Genomic DNA, 15396 nt, shown 5'->3' with positions numbered 1-15396 from the left:
ACTATGCAACCTCACGCCGAGAAACAAGAAAATCAATTAGAGAGAAAAAAGAAAGTACGAACAAAGGAAATATGAAGAAATGGAAAGGAATAGGCAACAGTCAAATAGTCGAGCATTTTACAAACCAGTGTCAAACGAAAAGAAAGGCTTCAGACCTAGATGCGTGTCTGTACTCAGAAAAAATGATGAATTAATAATAAATGAAAAAGAACTGCTCCAAACATGGCAAGAATATTTCAAGACTTTACTAAACATACATCAAGAGGACCCCAAAATAGATGAAACATTGCAAGCAATTAACAAATTGAAGAACGGAAAAGCTCCAGGCTCTGACAATATACTTGCTGAATTCCTTAAGTACGAAGGAGAAACTCTACATAGACAAATACACAAACTAATAACACTTATATGGAACGAAGAGAAAATACCAACAAAATGGCACGAAAGTGTAATAATCCCCATCCATAAAAAGGGAGACAAAACCAAGTGCTCTTATTATAGAGGCATCTCCCTACTTAATACGGCATATAAAATCTTATCAAACATCCCATTAAGTAGGCTGACACCTTTTGTAGAAAATTTCATGGGGGAATACCAAGCCGGTTTCAGAAAACATAGATCGACCATAGATCAGATCTTTACTCTAAGAGAGCTGCTTGAAAAAGGATGGGAATTCAATAGAACTATCCATAATCTCTTCATAGATTTCCGGCAAGCGTACGACAGCATTAAAAGGGATCAGATATAGAATGCAATGGCAGAACTTTCAGTTCCAAAAAAACTTATCCAGCTTGTTAAGTTATGTGTGAATAGCTGTAGATCCAGAGTACGGATAGGTTACAAACTCTCAGCATCTTTTGAAATAAGCAATGGAAACTGAAACAAGGAGATGCGCTGTCACCTCTCCTCTTTAATATCATCCTGAAGAAAGTAGTAAGAGCAGCACACCTAAAAATAGAATAACTGACAGTAAATGGACCAAAATTACTACTAGCATACGCAGATGACATTGACATTGTGGGAAACACTGTCACCAATGTGAAGGAGACTTTTAATAAATTGGAGGTAGAGGCAAAGAAAACTGGTTTAAGGGTAAATGAAGAGAAAACCAAATACATGTGCATCAACAGACAAAATGGACAAGATGGAATAGGGCAAAATGTGACAATAGACCCATATAACTTTGAAAGAGTAAAGAGTTTTAAATATCTCGGAGCAACAATCACTGCAGATAACGATATCACGTAAGAGATTAAAGGAATAATTCAGGCAGCAAACAGATGTATGTACAGCCTCCACAATACTATTAAATCTAAAAGCCTAACACGAACATCAAAGATTAGAATATATAAAACGGTGATTGGACTGGTGCTCATGTAGGGGTGTGAGATGTGGACCCTGACCAAAGAAACTAAAAGAAAACTAAGATGTTTTGAGAGGAAAATACTCAGAAGAATCTTTGGGCCTTATCACGACATTAATTACCGAATGAGAACAAATGCTGAGATCAAGCAGATGTATAGAGCGAGCGATATAGTCCAAGAGATTAAATCCCAACGTTTTAGATGGGCTGGCCATGTCCAAGTATCGCATTTGTTATGTTGGATAAAAACACAAATGCCCTCGCAGGTAGATATTTTAGAGCTCTGGATATGATTTTATCTGGACCATTTGCTTTTCTTGGTGAACTATTTTTGATCAGTTTACCTATTTTCAGTGGAGACGTGGGTATGATTATTCCGTCTGGTTCGTGGGGTAGTTCTTCGTGTTTTTTGATTCCTTTAAAGCAGTATTCGTCTTCGCCTTGGCTAAATTGGTCAGAAGTGCAGTTCGTTTATAGCTAGAATTAGGCAAAAGCATAAATAAATTTAAAAACTTTAAATAAATATTTAAAAAAATATAGGCCAGCCATTATACAATTCAAAGATACACCCTTTATTTTGATTATTTGCTAAGTGTTACCATATACTGCGATTGATGTTATTTTTTTGTATCTGTATTGTATTTTTATTTGATTCCTTTATTTTAACTAAATTATGTTTTCATTGTACATATTGTATATTAATTTAATATCTACAGCTGTCAGAAGTGAAAACCCGTCTAGTAAATAAATAAATCAAGGAGAGATTTAATTACGTTTTACGTAATGTAAGTGACGGGAAGTTAAATATAATAATAAAATGGGACTAAGCAGTATGTTTCATTGACATACATTCTTTATGTGCCGTCTTCTACCGAAGATTGGCGACCATCAAACGATAGGTTTCTCGGTTTCGTGCCGCATGTATTATGTTCGCAGCTTCTGGTATTTGAAACCATTCTCTCAAGTTTCTCAACCAGGATTTCTTGTTTCTGCCCAAACCTCTTCTACCTTCAATCTTGCCTTCCACGATAAGCTGTAGCAGACTGTATTTATCATTACGGAACACATGGCCCAGGTATGACGCTTTCTTCCTTTTAACAGTTGTTAACAATTCCACCTTTCTACCCATTCGTCTTAATACTTCTGTGTTGGTCACTCTGTCTGTCCAAGGTATTCTCTATGCGTCGATACAGCCATATTTCTAGAGCCGCTAACTTCTTTATAGTTGCTGCTGTTAACGTCCACCCTTTAACTCCGTAAAGTAGCGTAGAGAGTACGTAGCATTTCGTGGCGCGCCATCGGAGGTTAACGCTTAGGTGGCGGTTGCTTAAGAGCTCTCTCATTTTGATGAATTTGGATCTTGCTATTTCAATTCGGATCTTAGTCTCTACGTCTGGGTCCCACTTATCATTTACTGTATATCCCAGATATTTAAATCGGTGTACTTTTTCAATACGTTTGGCTTCAATATTCAAGTCAATATGTTAAATGTTCTTTTTACTGATCACCATAAATTTAGTTTTCTTTCTATTGTTCTTCAGTCCAAATTGGTTGCCAGTTGTATTTACTCTATTTACTGTAAATCTTCGATGTTATCGGCCAGTCTAACAGTATCATCTGCATATCGAAAATTACTTATTGGTACGCCATTAATCTTGATGCCCTCGTTGTACTCTTCCAGTGCGTCTAGAAATATTTGTTCCATGTACAGGTTGAAAAGCAGTGGCCAAAGAATACAGCCCTGTCTAACCCCTCTCGAAATGGTTACGTTTTCACTCACCATATGTCCATTCTTCATGTGGGCTGTTTGATTCCAATATAGATTTTTTATAATCTGGATGTCCTTAGTGTCAAGTCCTGTAAGATGTAATAATATTGTAATCCTGTAAGATATAATGTAATATTGACATTCATAACATTATTAAAAAAAAAAACGTCCAAAACTATGTATATAAAAATATTCTAATCATCGTATAAATAATACTTTCGGAAACAGCTGTCTTTATTATTACAACGACAAAACGACATGAAATATAAAGTTTGTAATCATTTGATCTTAAATTAAATAATATCTAAAAATGTATCTTAGCAATAAAATATATACATATCATGTAATTATAATATATGTAATAAAAGTATAGTCAAAGTATAATTTTCACAATGGTGCAGCATGAAATAATATTTATTTAAATTTTAAAAGTAATATAAGGGATCAGCTGCTTATATTACATTTTTAAGAAGTCGGATATATATAAGAAATATTCTTTTTTAATGTATGTAGTAGCATTTAAATTTGCTATAAAATAAAAAATTTAATATATTTTTGTGATAGTCTGCTTTTTTTTATAGATATATTCTTTTATAAGATATTCCCAAAGTTTTTTAAAATGACTGTTACTCCAGGATTCACTAACATGTTTAAAGGAACTTTACCTCAATTATCTGCAGTACTAGCAGGTTTGTATATAGTTTGTATATATTCAAAAGAAAAATCGATTTTACATCATTTACTTAATTGTTAATACTGCTTGTTAATTTTAACAAAACTAACATGCTTTAGATAAATATATTTTGAATAATAATTTATGCATGAGTAATATTTAACTCTAACTGTTTATTTCCCACTATTTCGTATATTATCATGTCTTATTATTATTTTTCTATTGTTCTAATAATTCCATTTCTTGTAATAAGAAGGTCAATGGTAACATAAAATGACTAATTAAGCTTACCGCAAAATATGTAAAATAATAGAATATTCAAGACCTTATTTTGTCATGAATAATTACAAGTAAATTAGTATCTCCAAATTTAATTTTAATGAATTTTAAAATTTTATTTTTGACGGTATTTTATTTTCTGTTTTATTAATAATAATAATAATAATATACAGCTCAACAGGCCCTAGAGGTCCATGTTTCCAATATGTTATCCTGATTGCTTGTAGGTCTTCCTTACATACTTTTTTCGTAATCGTATACTTCTCTTATTTCCTTTTCCACTAAGCAGCAAGTTCTTTGCCCATCTTTTATCTGTCATTCTCGCAAAATAGCCTAACAATCTAAGTCTCTTTGTTCTGACGATCTGGCTAATTTCTGGTTTCCTGTATAGGCCTCCGATCTCTTCATTTGTTCGTCTCCTTTAGACGTCTTCATAGTTTCTTACTCCCCCGAATATCTTTCTTAAAACACTTAGGTCTCAGATGTTTAGCATATTTTTTTGATTTTTGTTCATAACCCATGTTTCACTTCCATACAGGACGGGATCACTGTTCGGTATAGTCTAAATTTTGCCTCTCATAGTGTGTGTAGAGTTCCGACCGCCTTTCTTTCTCTCGAAATCCGCTTTTTAATATTTTGGCTTTCTTCTCGTTTACTTTTTAGGGTTACTCCTAGATATTCAAACTCTGTCACCCTTTTGAAACAATACTCTCGTTGTTTGTGGTAGTCCATTATTAATCAGTCCATACTGTTTACCCTTCGTTTCAAAGAGTTTGAAAATTCTTAACAGTTCCCCTTTAGTTCATGCTAATAACACCACATCGTCCGCAAAGACCAGATCCTAGCTTTCGTTGTCATAAATCACACCTTTCGTTTGTATTTCACTCTATCTCTCTTTCATTATTGCCTTTAGCAAGAAACTGAAAATTATTGTAAACAGCGGATTTCACTGCTTTAGTCCCCTTCTTACTTCAAATTTTCCTGATAGGCTTTCTTCCATCCTTACTCTATCTTTCTTACTCTATACTTCTATCTTTTCCTGAATTCCAGGTACTCTTAGGGCATGCTACGTCTTATCACAGAATCGTAAGTTTAATCGTTGTTTAAAGTATATAAAAAGGAGGTTTATCATTAACTGTTGCCCGTATATACTGCTCTGAGTCGTTTCTAACGCAAATATTTGATCTATGGTAAATCTGTTTTTTTTAATCCTCCCTGGTATTCACCAAATGGCTTGTTTAAGTGCCTTTTCAGTCTACTTCTTATGTAGTATCTTACGAGTACCTTCAGACGAGTACCTTATTTGTTACATCCAGAAAAGTGATATCCCTGTAGTTTTCGTACACTGCTTTATCTCCTTTCTTATGAATGGAATACTATTGCCTCTCTACTCACATCCGGTATTTCCGCTCGCTCCCAGATTTTCATTAGCAGAATACATATCCACGTTATAAATGCTTCTCCCCCATACTTGATTAGTTCTACAGTAACACCATTGCTGCCTGTACCTTTATTATTTTTTTAATGCTATTGTAAGGTTTTTAAATAAAACGAGCGGTTCGAATTTATATAAATATATTTATTTTATAAGTGTACTACACGAAAATATCTTATCAACTAAAAAAACTCCTAGAAGGTATGCATATCTATAAAAGTCACTATGTACTAGAACATTCTGGAGTAGCCCACCTCTAATTCGCCTATTTGACGGGTTGATCTCTCTCTCTCGCGCTCGAGACATCGCTGGAAACTTCTAGTCGCTTTCGAGATGCAACCGTTACACGGGCTACGCCGAATGCATGTTCGTAACACTTTTCCCCTCTTAGATCTGAGCGTACCGATCAGCAACTTTATATGTAGGCCCAGGATGGCGGAATCTACAGAACTCTCTAGCTCTGCATGAACCCCTCAGAAAAAAATAACAGTCTACTGTCTTTGATGGACACGAACTTTTCGGATTAATGCAACACACAATAATATATAGGCCGGTTTCTCGGAACATCACTTCAAGCATGCTTCTGACAATCTTCCAATCCAGATTATCTAGTGTATTGCCTATCTTGGGTAAGGCCAAATTCTTAATGTCGTAATTGCAGAAGATTTTCTTCAAATTAGTTAGAGCACGTCATATATCCTCGTAGGTTGCCCTGTCTGTATACGACTTCCTGGTCACCATATACAGCAAAGATCGAGGACCATCTTCTAATCTCAGTACTTTCCCGACTTTAGGCTGCTGAATTTTTAACTCGTCCAAACGACCAAACTTCTTACAAAATACGGATGAGATTCCTTTAGTCGTCTCAAGATCTTGGGCAACACAGTGGGCCAGAGAGACGTTATGCGGAACACTAAAAAGATCCTGCTGAACCTAGTACTCTTTCTCTCTGCGTAATTTGATATAAATTCATTACAGCTTGGTCGCCGGTCATCTTTGAACTCAAGTTGAAGGGTTCGGGCTTCTTCTGTTTCATTTGAGCCAGCATAAGGTGCAAGACGATTTATGTGAACTACTTTTGGTTTACCTTTCTGCAACTTCTTAATTCGGTATATTACGTCATTTATTCTCTTTTTAATTTCATACGGACCCTCCTATTGTCTTTGCATTTTAGGAGACAAGCCACAACGACGTTGTGAATTATAAAGCCAAACAAGATCATCTACTTCATATCTTTCATTCTTGCATCGAGAATCATATTGATCTTTTATTCTGTCACTGGCGAACTGGATGTGTTGTCGGGCAAGTTCATGATTGTTGTTCATTCTTAAGTTCGGACAGTCGACATAATCTTCGCTTGCAACATGTTCTTCGAAAGGTCTGCAGCCAAACTCTAGGTTGCAGGGCAAACGAACTTCACGACCTAACATCAGGTAGGTTGGAGTCTGGCCTGTAGTTTCATTCACGGCCGAGCGGTAGGCCACTAGGAATAAATGAATGTGCTGGTCTCAATCTCTTTGATGTTCTGATACAACTTTGGACAGTTGTTTACCCATCGTTCGGTTCATTCTATCGATCATTCCATCTGATTGAGGATGCAGGGGCGTCGTTCTGGTCCTATTGACACCAATCAATTTACAAACGTTTTGGAAAAGGGTTGACTCAAAGTTTCGCCCTTGGTCGAAGTGGATCTCCAAAGAAACACCAAATCGGCTAAAGAATTCTTATACACGTTGCACAAGTACCTTTGCAACGGTAGCAGCTTCTTTATTTGGTATCGCATAGGCCTCCGTCAATTTCGTAAAATAATCCGTGGCTACCAGATATATTTATTTCCATCATTTGTCTCTGGAAGTGGACCTGCAATGTCGATTGCTACTTTTTCCATAAGACTACCAACATTGTACTGTTTCATGGGTGCCCTCTTTTTACCAACTGGACCATTACTGGTTGCACACAGTTCACATTTCCGGCACCATCATCTTACATTATCTTTACAGTTCATCCAATAGAACCGTTCTTGAACCTTTGGCAGAGTATTTGTAATACCAAAGTGACGCAATACTTCTGACACTTTACTTGTAGGTACAATCAACTGAAGCTTAGATTCTGTACCATCATCGATCTCAAAGGTTCTATACAGACGGTCATCTTTTAGCACTGGGCAATTCCATTGACTCCAGTAACACTTGACTTCGGGACTACATGCACTAATGTCTTGCCAAGAAGGTCTTTCACTTCGACGCATCCAATCCAATATTCTTTTTTAAATGTTTTTTCGTACAAAGATTACTACCGAACTACGCAGATGTTCCCGACGGACAATACTTTTTAAAAGTTCAAAAGTCACTGCCGAATTTATTTTTTAAATAAATCAATTATCCTCACACCGGACAACAACTGTAACGTTTTTAAATAAAACGAGCGATTCGAATTTATATAAATATATTTATTTTATAAGTTTACTACACGAAAATATCTTATCTATCGACTAAAAAAAACTTCTAGAAGGTATGCATATATATATATATATATATATATATATATATATATATATATATATATATATATATATATATATATATATATATATATATATATATATATATATTCATACTTCTTCTTTCCCAACCAAAGAAAAAAATAAATAAAAAGATCCATCGGAATAAAATTTTAAGATATCATTATAAACAAAATGTATATAGTAATTTAAGATAAGATTTAGTGTAGATAAGAATAGAAATTTGTTTGGCAAACGACCTTTTCCGTTTCCAACAAAATTATCAAAAAACCCCTTTTGTGTAGAATTAGAAGACATTTTACCTGTAAGTTAATCTTGTCATTGTTTGTGTATTAAATGACCATATTCTAATCTTTGGAAACAGGTATAGATTGTGTATTAACAGACTGAGGATAGAAAAATCAATTTTTATTTATTCTTTCTCTGAAACAGTAATTTGGTCTTCCCAAATGATACACAGAAATTTTAGAACAAACATTAACAGTAGTAAACAAGATTTGAGCTTTTGATTGGTTAGTCGTTTTTGAATGGTAATGGGGTTAGCCTGATTAGGAGACGGGAGAGGCAGTTGTAATTTGGACATCGAAGGAAACAGTCGTTTGTTAGAAGATAGGGTGTGGTTTGTGAGTTTGGATTGTGAAAAGAAGTAAATAGTTTTGCAGAAGGAGGTAACAAGTAGATTAAAAGAGGTCCTTGTATCTACCGTGGGCATTTTGTGAAGTATATGTGAAAGTAGTTTTACGGCATCAAGTTGACAAAAGGAGGTCCTTGTGGCATAAATAAGTAGCTGAGTTTTTGGAGAAGTGAATCAGGTGTTTTTGTGTAGTCTGCAGGAGGTTTGCAGAGACCTTAGGAAGGAGCCGAGGTGCCAAAGAGGAGAGATCATATCGTTGAGGAGACTGGATTTTTCTGGGTATGTGCCAACATACAATGCAATAAAAAAAACTGTAAGTGTTTTGTACAATTGAAATTGGTATCTGTGAAGGATCTGTGTTGACATGGTCATTATCATTAAAATTTAAAGAATTGAGTTTTGTTGACTAATCAAAAGTTAAAGTTTTGTTCTTTTGTGTTTCAAGTAAAGGAAAGTTTAAGTAAAATTGGTTTTCACCTATTATAAATTTATGTAGAATTAAAATCTTATTATTATAAAAATTTCATTTATTTTCTTGTATGCTGATTTATAAGATAAAGGCAGAATTTGAAAATGGTTTTATTCTTTTTCATATAAAATAAAGAATGCTTAAATTTTTGTAATATACTATTTTCTTTTATTATTATCCTTCTTCTCTATCTCGATAAAGGACAACAAGAAAATCTTTGAATCCATCGAACACAGGTAATATAAGGAGTCTTATTTTACATTTAATTTTACAATTAAAATCACAGTCAAAATAAACAATCATAACAATATATGTATATATATATATATATTTATATATATATATATATATATATATATATATATATACATATATATATATATATATATATATATATATATATATATATATATATATATATATATATATATATATATAAGTCACTATGTACTAGAACATGCTGGAGTAGCCTACCTCTAATTCGCCTATTTGACAAGTTGATCTCTCTCTCGCGCTCGAGACATCGCCGAAAACTTCTAGTCGCTTTCGAGATGCAACCGTTACACGGGACACGCCGAATGCATATTCGTAACACTATATATGATTTCTCTTATTTCTTCCATAGTGGGAGTCTCCATTGTTTCTGCCATGTCATTGACTTCTCCTACCATTTTCACTTGCTCCTTATTATTTTCATCCTTCTTCTTCTTCATGTGCCTTGTCCGTTCCGAACGTTGGCAATCAACATGGCTATTCTGACTTTGTTTATGGCAGATCTGAATAGTTCAGCAGATGACAATCCGAACCATTGCCGCAAGTTTTGGAGCCACGAGTGTCTTCTCCTCCCTGGACCTCTTCTGCTGTCTATTTTCCCTTGAACGATCAGTTGTAGTACTCTATTTTCATCCGGTTCATCATTAAGCAGAACTTTGAAATGCTCCTGCATTCTATCTAGCTTCCCCTACTTGTCTCCTATTAGATACCCTTCTTTACTCTTGTAGTAATTTTATTTTCTTACGTCTTGGTCACTGCTCCTTTTCGCCTCCTGGTAGAAGTTCCTCACATTTTTATTAATATAATGTTCTTAAGTTTCTTGGAGTTTTTATCTATATGCTCCCTTTTCTTCCTCCTGCACACTTTTTTCGCGTCTCTTCTCTTTTCCTTATATTTATTTCTATTTTCGTCACTTGGTTTGTCCATATATTTTAGTCTTGCCTCGTTTCGTTTGTTAAGGCTTTTCTTGCAATCGGCAGAAAACTATTCTTTATCTCTTCTCTTTTTTACTTGACCTAACTTTTGAGCTTCTTCCTTCATAGCTTTTTCTATTATTTCCTACTCCATTTCGATGTCACTTTGATTTTCGCTTTGAAGTGCTTTTGCTGTCACGTCTGCCTGGAAGTTGTCAGCGGTGCATTTGTTCCTTAGTTTGGTGACGTCATATTTCTTATACGATATTCTCTATTCTCTGTCTTTTGGGATAGTTTTTTTTAATTTCGTGATCATTAGTATGTGATTTGAATTAGCGTTTACCTCTCTATAACTTCTAACATCTGTTATTAATTTCGCTTCCTTGTTTTCCACTAGAATGTGATCGATTTGATAGCGTTTTCTACTATCTGAAGCGATCCATATTTCTTTGTAGATTTTTTTGTATTCGTAGTAAGTATTCATAACTTTCAAGTTGTTTTCTTGCTCAAAGTCTACCACCAACTTTCCATTCTCGTTGCTCTCGTCATATTTTCTCTTCCTCGCGTAGTTTTTCGGTATATTTACTTATTCCCCACTTTGACATTTCAATCACCTATTACAATTTTAATATCATATTTGGGAATTTGATTATATATAAGTTCAATCTTACTACTGAACTCCTGTTTTACATTCTAGTCTTTATTCTCTGAAGAAGCATGCACATTTATTAAACTTATACTTTTATATTATACTTTTTTCTCTTAGTCTTAGCCAACCAATCCGTTTAGATACATAGAACTCCAGTATAGCACTTTGTAGCAGATCACTAATTATAAAACCCTTTCTTATCATTCGGTTTCGCCACCACTACTGAAACATTTGTAGTTGTCTATAATTGTTACACTAGTTCATGGATGCTTTTTTAAATATGTTATCACACATATTACACTTCAATTATTTAAATGATGTATTTGTATGTAAAAAATGCCTAATGAATAAAGAATAGTATATTATAATTCGGAACTGTAGAAGCTTTTTAAGATAATATTAGGTAAATAGGAAAGATCTCACCCTAGATTTGCCAATAACTATCCAGTTATTCTCGATACTCTTGGTATTGGAAATTGCAAGAGAGTTCATGTACCGACACTGATTTATTATATACACTGCATAAATAACTCACTACTTATAATGTTTATGGTAGCGGTTGAAAACTAAAATATTATGAGTATTTTCACGTTAGAACTTACTCACTTTATCAAACTATTTTTCACTTCAATACAAAATGCCTAAAATTTAAAATATCTATGTGGTGGTTGCCGGTAGCTTCGTTCACTTGTATGCGCATGCTTTTAAACAGAGTTGGACTCGAATGGAATCCCAAAAAATTTTAGTTATAATTTATTCGGATATAGCCATCAATATTTTGTTTTTAATTAATATAAATTGTTGCAGGTACTCTATGTGCTTTAAGCGATGGAATGCATTATGGTTGGAGTGCTCCTGTAGTTCCAATACTAATGAGCCCTGACTCTTCAATACCTATCACAAAACATCAAGCTGAATGGTTGGAAAATGTATTTGTAATGGGAGCAGCAATTGGACTTTGGCCAACAATGTATTCCGTAGATAAAATAGGTCGAAAAAAATCAATTTTATTAGCATGCTTTGTATCTGTTTTAGTTTGGATTACAATTGCTCTGGCGCCAAGCGTGGAATATATACTTGTGGCAAGAGCATTCGCTGGAGCGGCCGGCAATATGGCTTTCGTAGCAACTCCAATGTATATTGCTGAAATAGCTGATCAAAAAATTAGAGGATTTTTAAGCAGTTTAATTTATCTTATGATGCTTTGTGGAATTCTTTTAATCTATTGTATTGCTCCATTTTTTCCGATATACGTACATTGCTGTTTGGGAGCAGTGTTAGTTTTAATAGAACTTATATGGTTTTCGTTTGTGCCGGATAGTCCTTATTATTTAGTAATTAAAAATCAAACAGAATCTGCCCGAAATGCTCTAAAGAGATTAAGACAGAATGAGTCTGGCGTAGAGGAAGAGCTCAAACAAATTAAATTGGCTGTGGATCGACAAAGAACTGAACGAGCACGATTCTTAGATCTGTTTCTTATAGCAAGCAATAGAAAAGCAATGTTCATAATGATTTACCTTAATTTTGCTCAACATTTTAGTAGTGTGAGTGTACTGCTAATGAATATGCACGTTATTTTAGAGCAAGCTGGTTCTATCTATATGGATCCTCACACAACAGCTATAGTATTTTCAGTAATTATGTTGGTAGCTGCATTGACCGGATCTGTTTTAATAGACAAATTTGGAAGAAAGTTCTTAATTATCAGTTCAGGCATTTCAACATCATTTTGTTTATTAACGATAGCTATTTATTTTAATCTTAAAAATGACGGATTTAATACAATTAATTTCAGCTGGATTCCCATTGCTTGCGTAATGGTATATGCTTTTACTTTTAAATTGGGTTTAGGTATGGTTCCCATAGTTATAACAGCAGAAATATTTCCTACTACAGTCAAGGCTTATGGTATGGCATTGGCAGACGGGTCCTATGTTGTTGCATCTCTATTATCCTTACAAGTATATCAAAGGCTTACTGATTCATTTGGGGTACAATATCCATTTTATATCTTTACTGCGTGCTGTTTTTCTTCAATATTTTTTACATACTTTTTAATTCCTGAAACAAAAGGTAAAACATTAGATGAAATCCAAATGATATTAAAAGGAGAATATAATAAAAATACATCCGAAAAAGTATAAAGAACATACTATTATTTTTTAAATCCGTGTATTTCGTGGATCCGTGTATATATGAATATGTATGGTTTGTCTTATGGATTATACGGACAATATAATAAAAATAGTAAAAATCAAACGTTTGAAAGTTGTTTGTCTGTAATATCACAGATTTTGATAATAACTTTAGGAAAGAATGGCAATATACCCTTTTTATTAACTTATAAACCAAAAATCGTTTCTAGAATATTCTTGAACACAACTTCTATTTTACATAACTCGCAATTTTTTTGTTATTACCATATTAACTTCCTATGACTGATTTATGTATATTATATATATATATATATATATATATATATATATATATATATATATATATATATATATATATACATATATATATACGTTTTTCTGCAGAATTGGTTTCCACGTATCTCTGGTGTTTAAATTTTTCGGATGTTTTTCGATCTCTATGGCTTCCCTGATTACACGTTTGGCCTTATTTTCGATGTTAGCTAGCATTGTTGTTCCATTTAAGTCTATTTTGTGTCCTGTGTTTATGACATGTTCTGCTAGGGATGAAGTTTTCTCTTTTCTTTCGATAACGTTTCGATGTTCTTCGAGTCTAACCTGTATCCTTCGATTTGTTCGTCCGATGTACGATTTATCGCAGTCTTCACACGGAATCCTGTATACGAATTGATTTTCCAATGCAACTTTTGTTTTTGCTGATGGTACCTAATATGGTTGCAATTTTTCTGTCGCTGTTAAAAATATTTTCTATTTTGTTTTTTTTTCAGAACTCTGCTGATTTTGTCTGTCGTACCCTTTATATAGAGCAGGATAGTTTTTCCGACTGATTTCCAAACTATCTAAACTACTAAATTAAGGATCACTCGAGGAGTGGTGGGTTTTTTTCGGTCAAAAGGTGGCGTTTCGCTTTCTAATCAGAAAGCATTATCAGTTCATCTAAAAAGAACAATTTGAAAAACCAAACATCCATAAAAAAGTTATTATAAGTGTGTTACCTCAAAAAGACATGTAGCAGTCAATGATATAAAATATGTAAAGAAGCTTACGACAATGGACATTATAAGATTAGCAGCTCAGTGTGATCAGACCATGTGGTAATTGTACATGTATATAAAAATTATGTAAAAAAACTTAAGAAGAAAACATTAATTTGCAGATAACTCAAAAGATGATAAGATGCACTTCCAACAGTATATTATTAGTTAAATTTAATTGTAACTTTACTTAACATTATTAAATTTATTGAGATTGAAATTAGTGATATTTAAAAATATAATGAGGTTACGACTCTTACCTTCTCAGCTGCTGCCAGTTAAATGGAAGCAACGAGTAGAATCCACGCCAAATAACGAGAAAAGACAGTGGCCTTGAGGTCAAAATATGACAGAATAGCAAGGTAAATTACCAACCTCTAGGTGGTTAAGATTACCATTTTTCCTCCAGTGATTGGTTAAGAGAGACAGTGAACAAACAAGTGAGGTCAATCCAAAATATCATATATTAAAATAGTCTACGTTGTGGCTGAATAGCCAGCCACAGTTGAAGATTGATTCAACTTCCAATAGTCCAAGGTTTATATTTGGAACTGAGACTAATAAAGATTCTATGAATCAATTTTAATTATAAAATTTTAATAAACTATTTGATAAGAAACAATTAGTTCACATATGTAAATGTAACATTGACAAAATAATCAATAAAATGTAAGGTAAATAAATCTAAGTTAATAAAGTAAGAAACCTTTTGACCGAAAAACCCATCACTCTTCAAGTGATCCTTAATTTATATATATATATATATATATATATATATATATATATATATATATATATATATATATATATATATATATATATATATATATGTATATATATACACTCGCGATCATAAAATCCGGGTCACCTTGAAAATCACCGATATTTCATTTTTAACGAGCTTTATCGTAAATAATAATAACACAAATACAAACTAATGCATGTTTCTGAGAATTGTTGCGGTTTCCTTTGTAACAAAGAATTCCAATAGTGCCGATTTCGCGGTAAAGTGCACACTTCCCAAAATGAACGCTACCTGTAACTCCGCTTGTTTTAAATGTCTCGTTTGTACTTCGACTTTCTGTTCAAATGCAACGGACAAACGTTTATTATTGCCACCATTAGTGTTTATTGGTGCCATTATTAGTGTTTATTTTTTGACAAAAATGCCTTTGACTGTTGTTGAAACGGCACAAATTGTTGCACTTGTGGAAGACTGTCACAC

General features: G+C 33.5%; 1 protein-coding gene across 2 annotated transcripts; it reads left to right on the top strand.

Moving 5' to 3' along the window:
- Positions 1 to 3503: 3503 nt before the first annotated feature.
- On the top strand, positions 3504 to 14947 carry LOC140443718 (trehalose transporter 1-like protein). Of its 2 annotated transcripts, none has more exons than XM_072535103.1 (3): positions 3504 to 3636; positions 3713 to 3820; positions 11786 to 14947. In XM_072535103.1, exons 2-3 carry the CDS (start codon positions 3751 to 3753, stop codon positions 13123 to 13125), a joined length of 1410 nt encoding a protein of 469 aa, XP_072391204.1. In that variant the 5' UTR covers positions 3504 to 3636; positions 3713 to 3750; the 3' UTR covers positions 13126 to 14947. The 2 variants fall into 2 exon arrangements, with proteins under 2 accessions (XP_072391204.1, XP_072391205.1); XM_072535104.1 differs by having other exon boundaries at positions 3534 to 3636; positions 3730 to 3820.
- The last annotated feature ends 449 nt before the right edge of the window (positions 14948 to 15396 follow it).

Source organism: Diabrotica undecimpunctata, chromosome 6 (genome assembly GCF_040954645.1).
Source record: "Diabrotica undecimpunctata isolate CICGRU chromosome 6, icDiaUnde3, whole genome shotgun sequence".
NCBI lineage: Eukaryota > Metazoa > Arthropoda > Insecta > Coleoptera > Chrysomelidae > Diabrotica > Diabrotica undecimpunctata.
This window is presented reverse-complemented; position numbering and strand designations above follow the sequence as displayed.

Coding starts and splice junctions, on each gene's coding strand:
- LOC140443718 (XM_072535103.1), top strand. CDS start 3,751: ATGACTGTTACTCCAGGATTCACTAACATGTTTAAAGGAACTTTACCT. Junction 3,821..11,785: donor ATTATCTGCAGTACTAGCAG/GTTTGTATATAG, acceptor AAATTGTTGCAG/GTACTCTATGTGCTTTAAGC.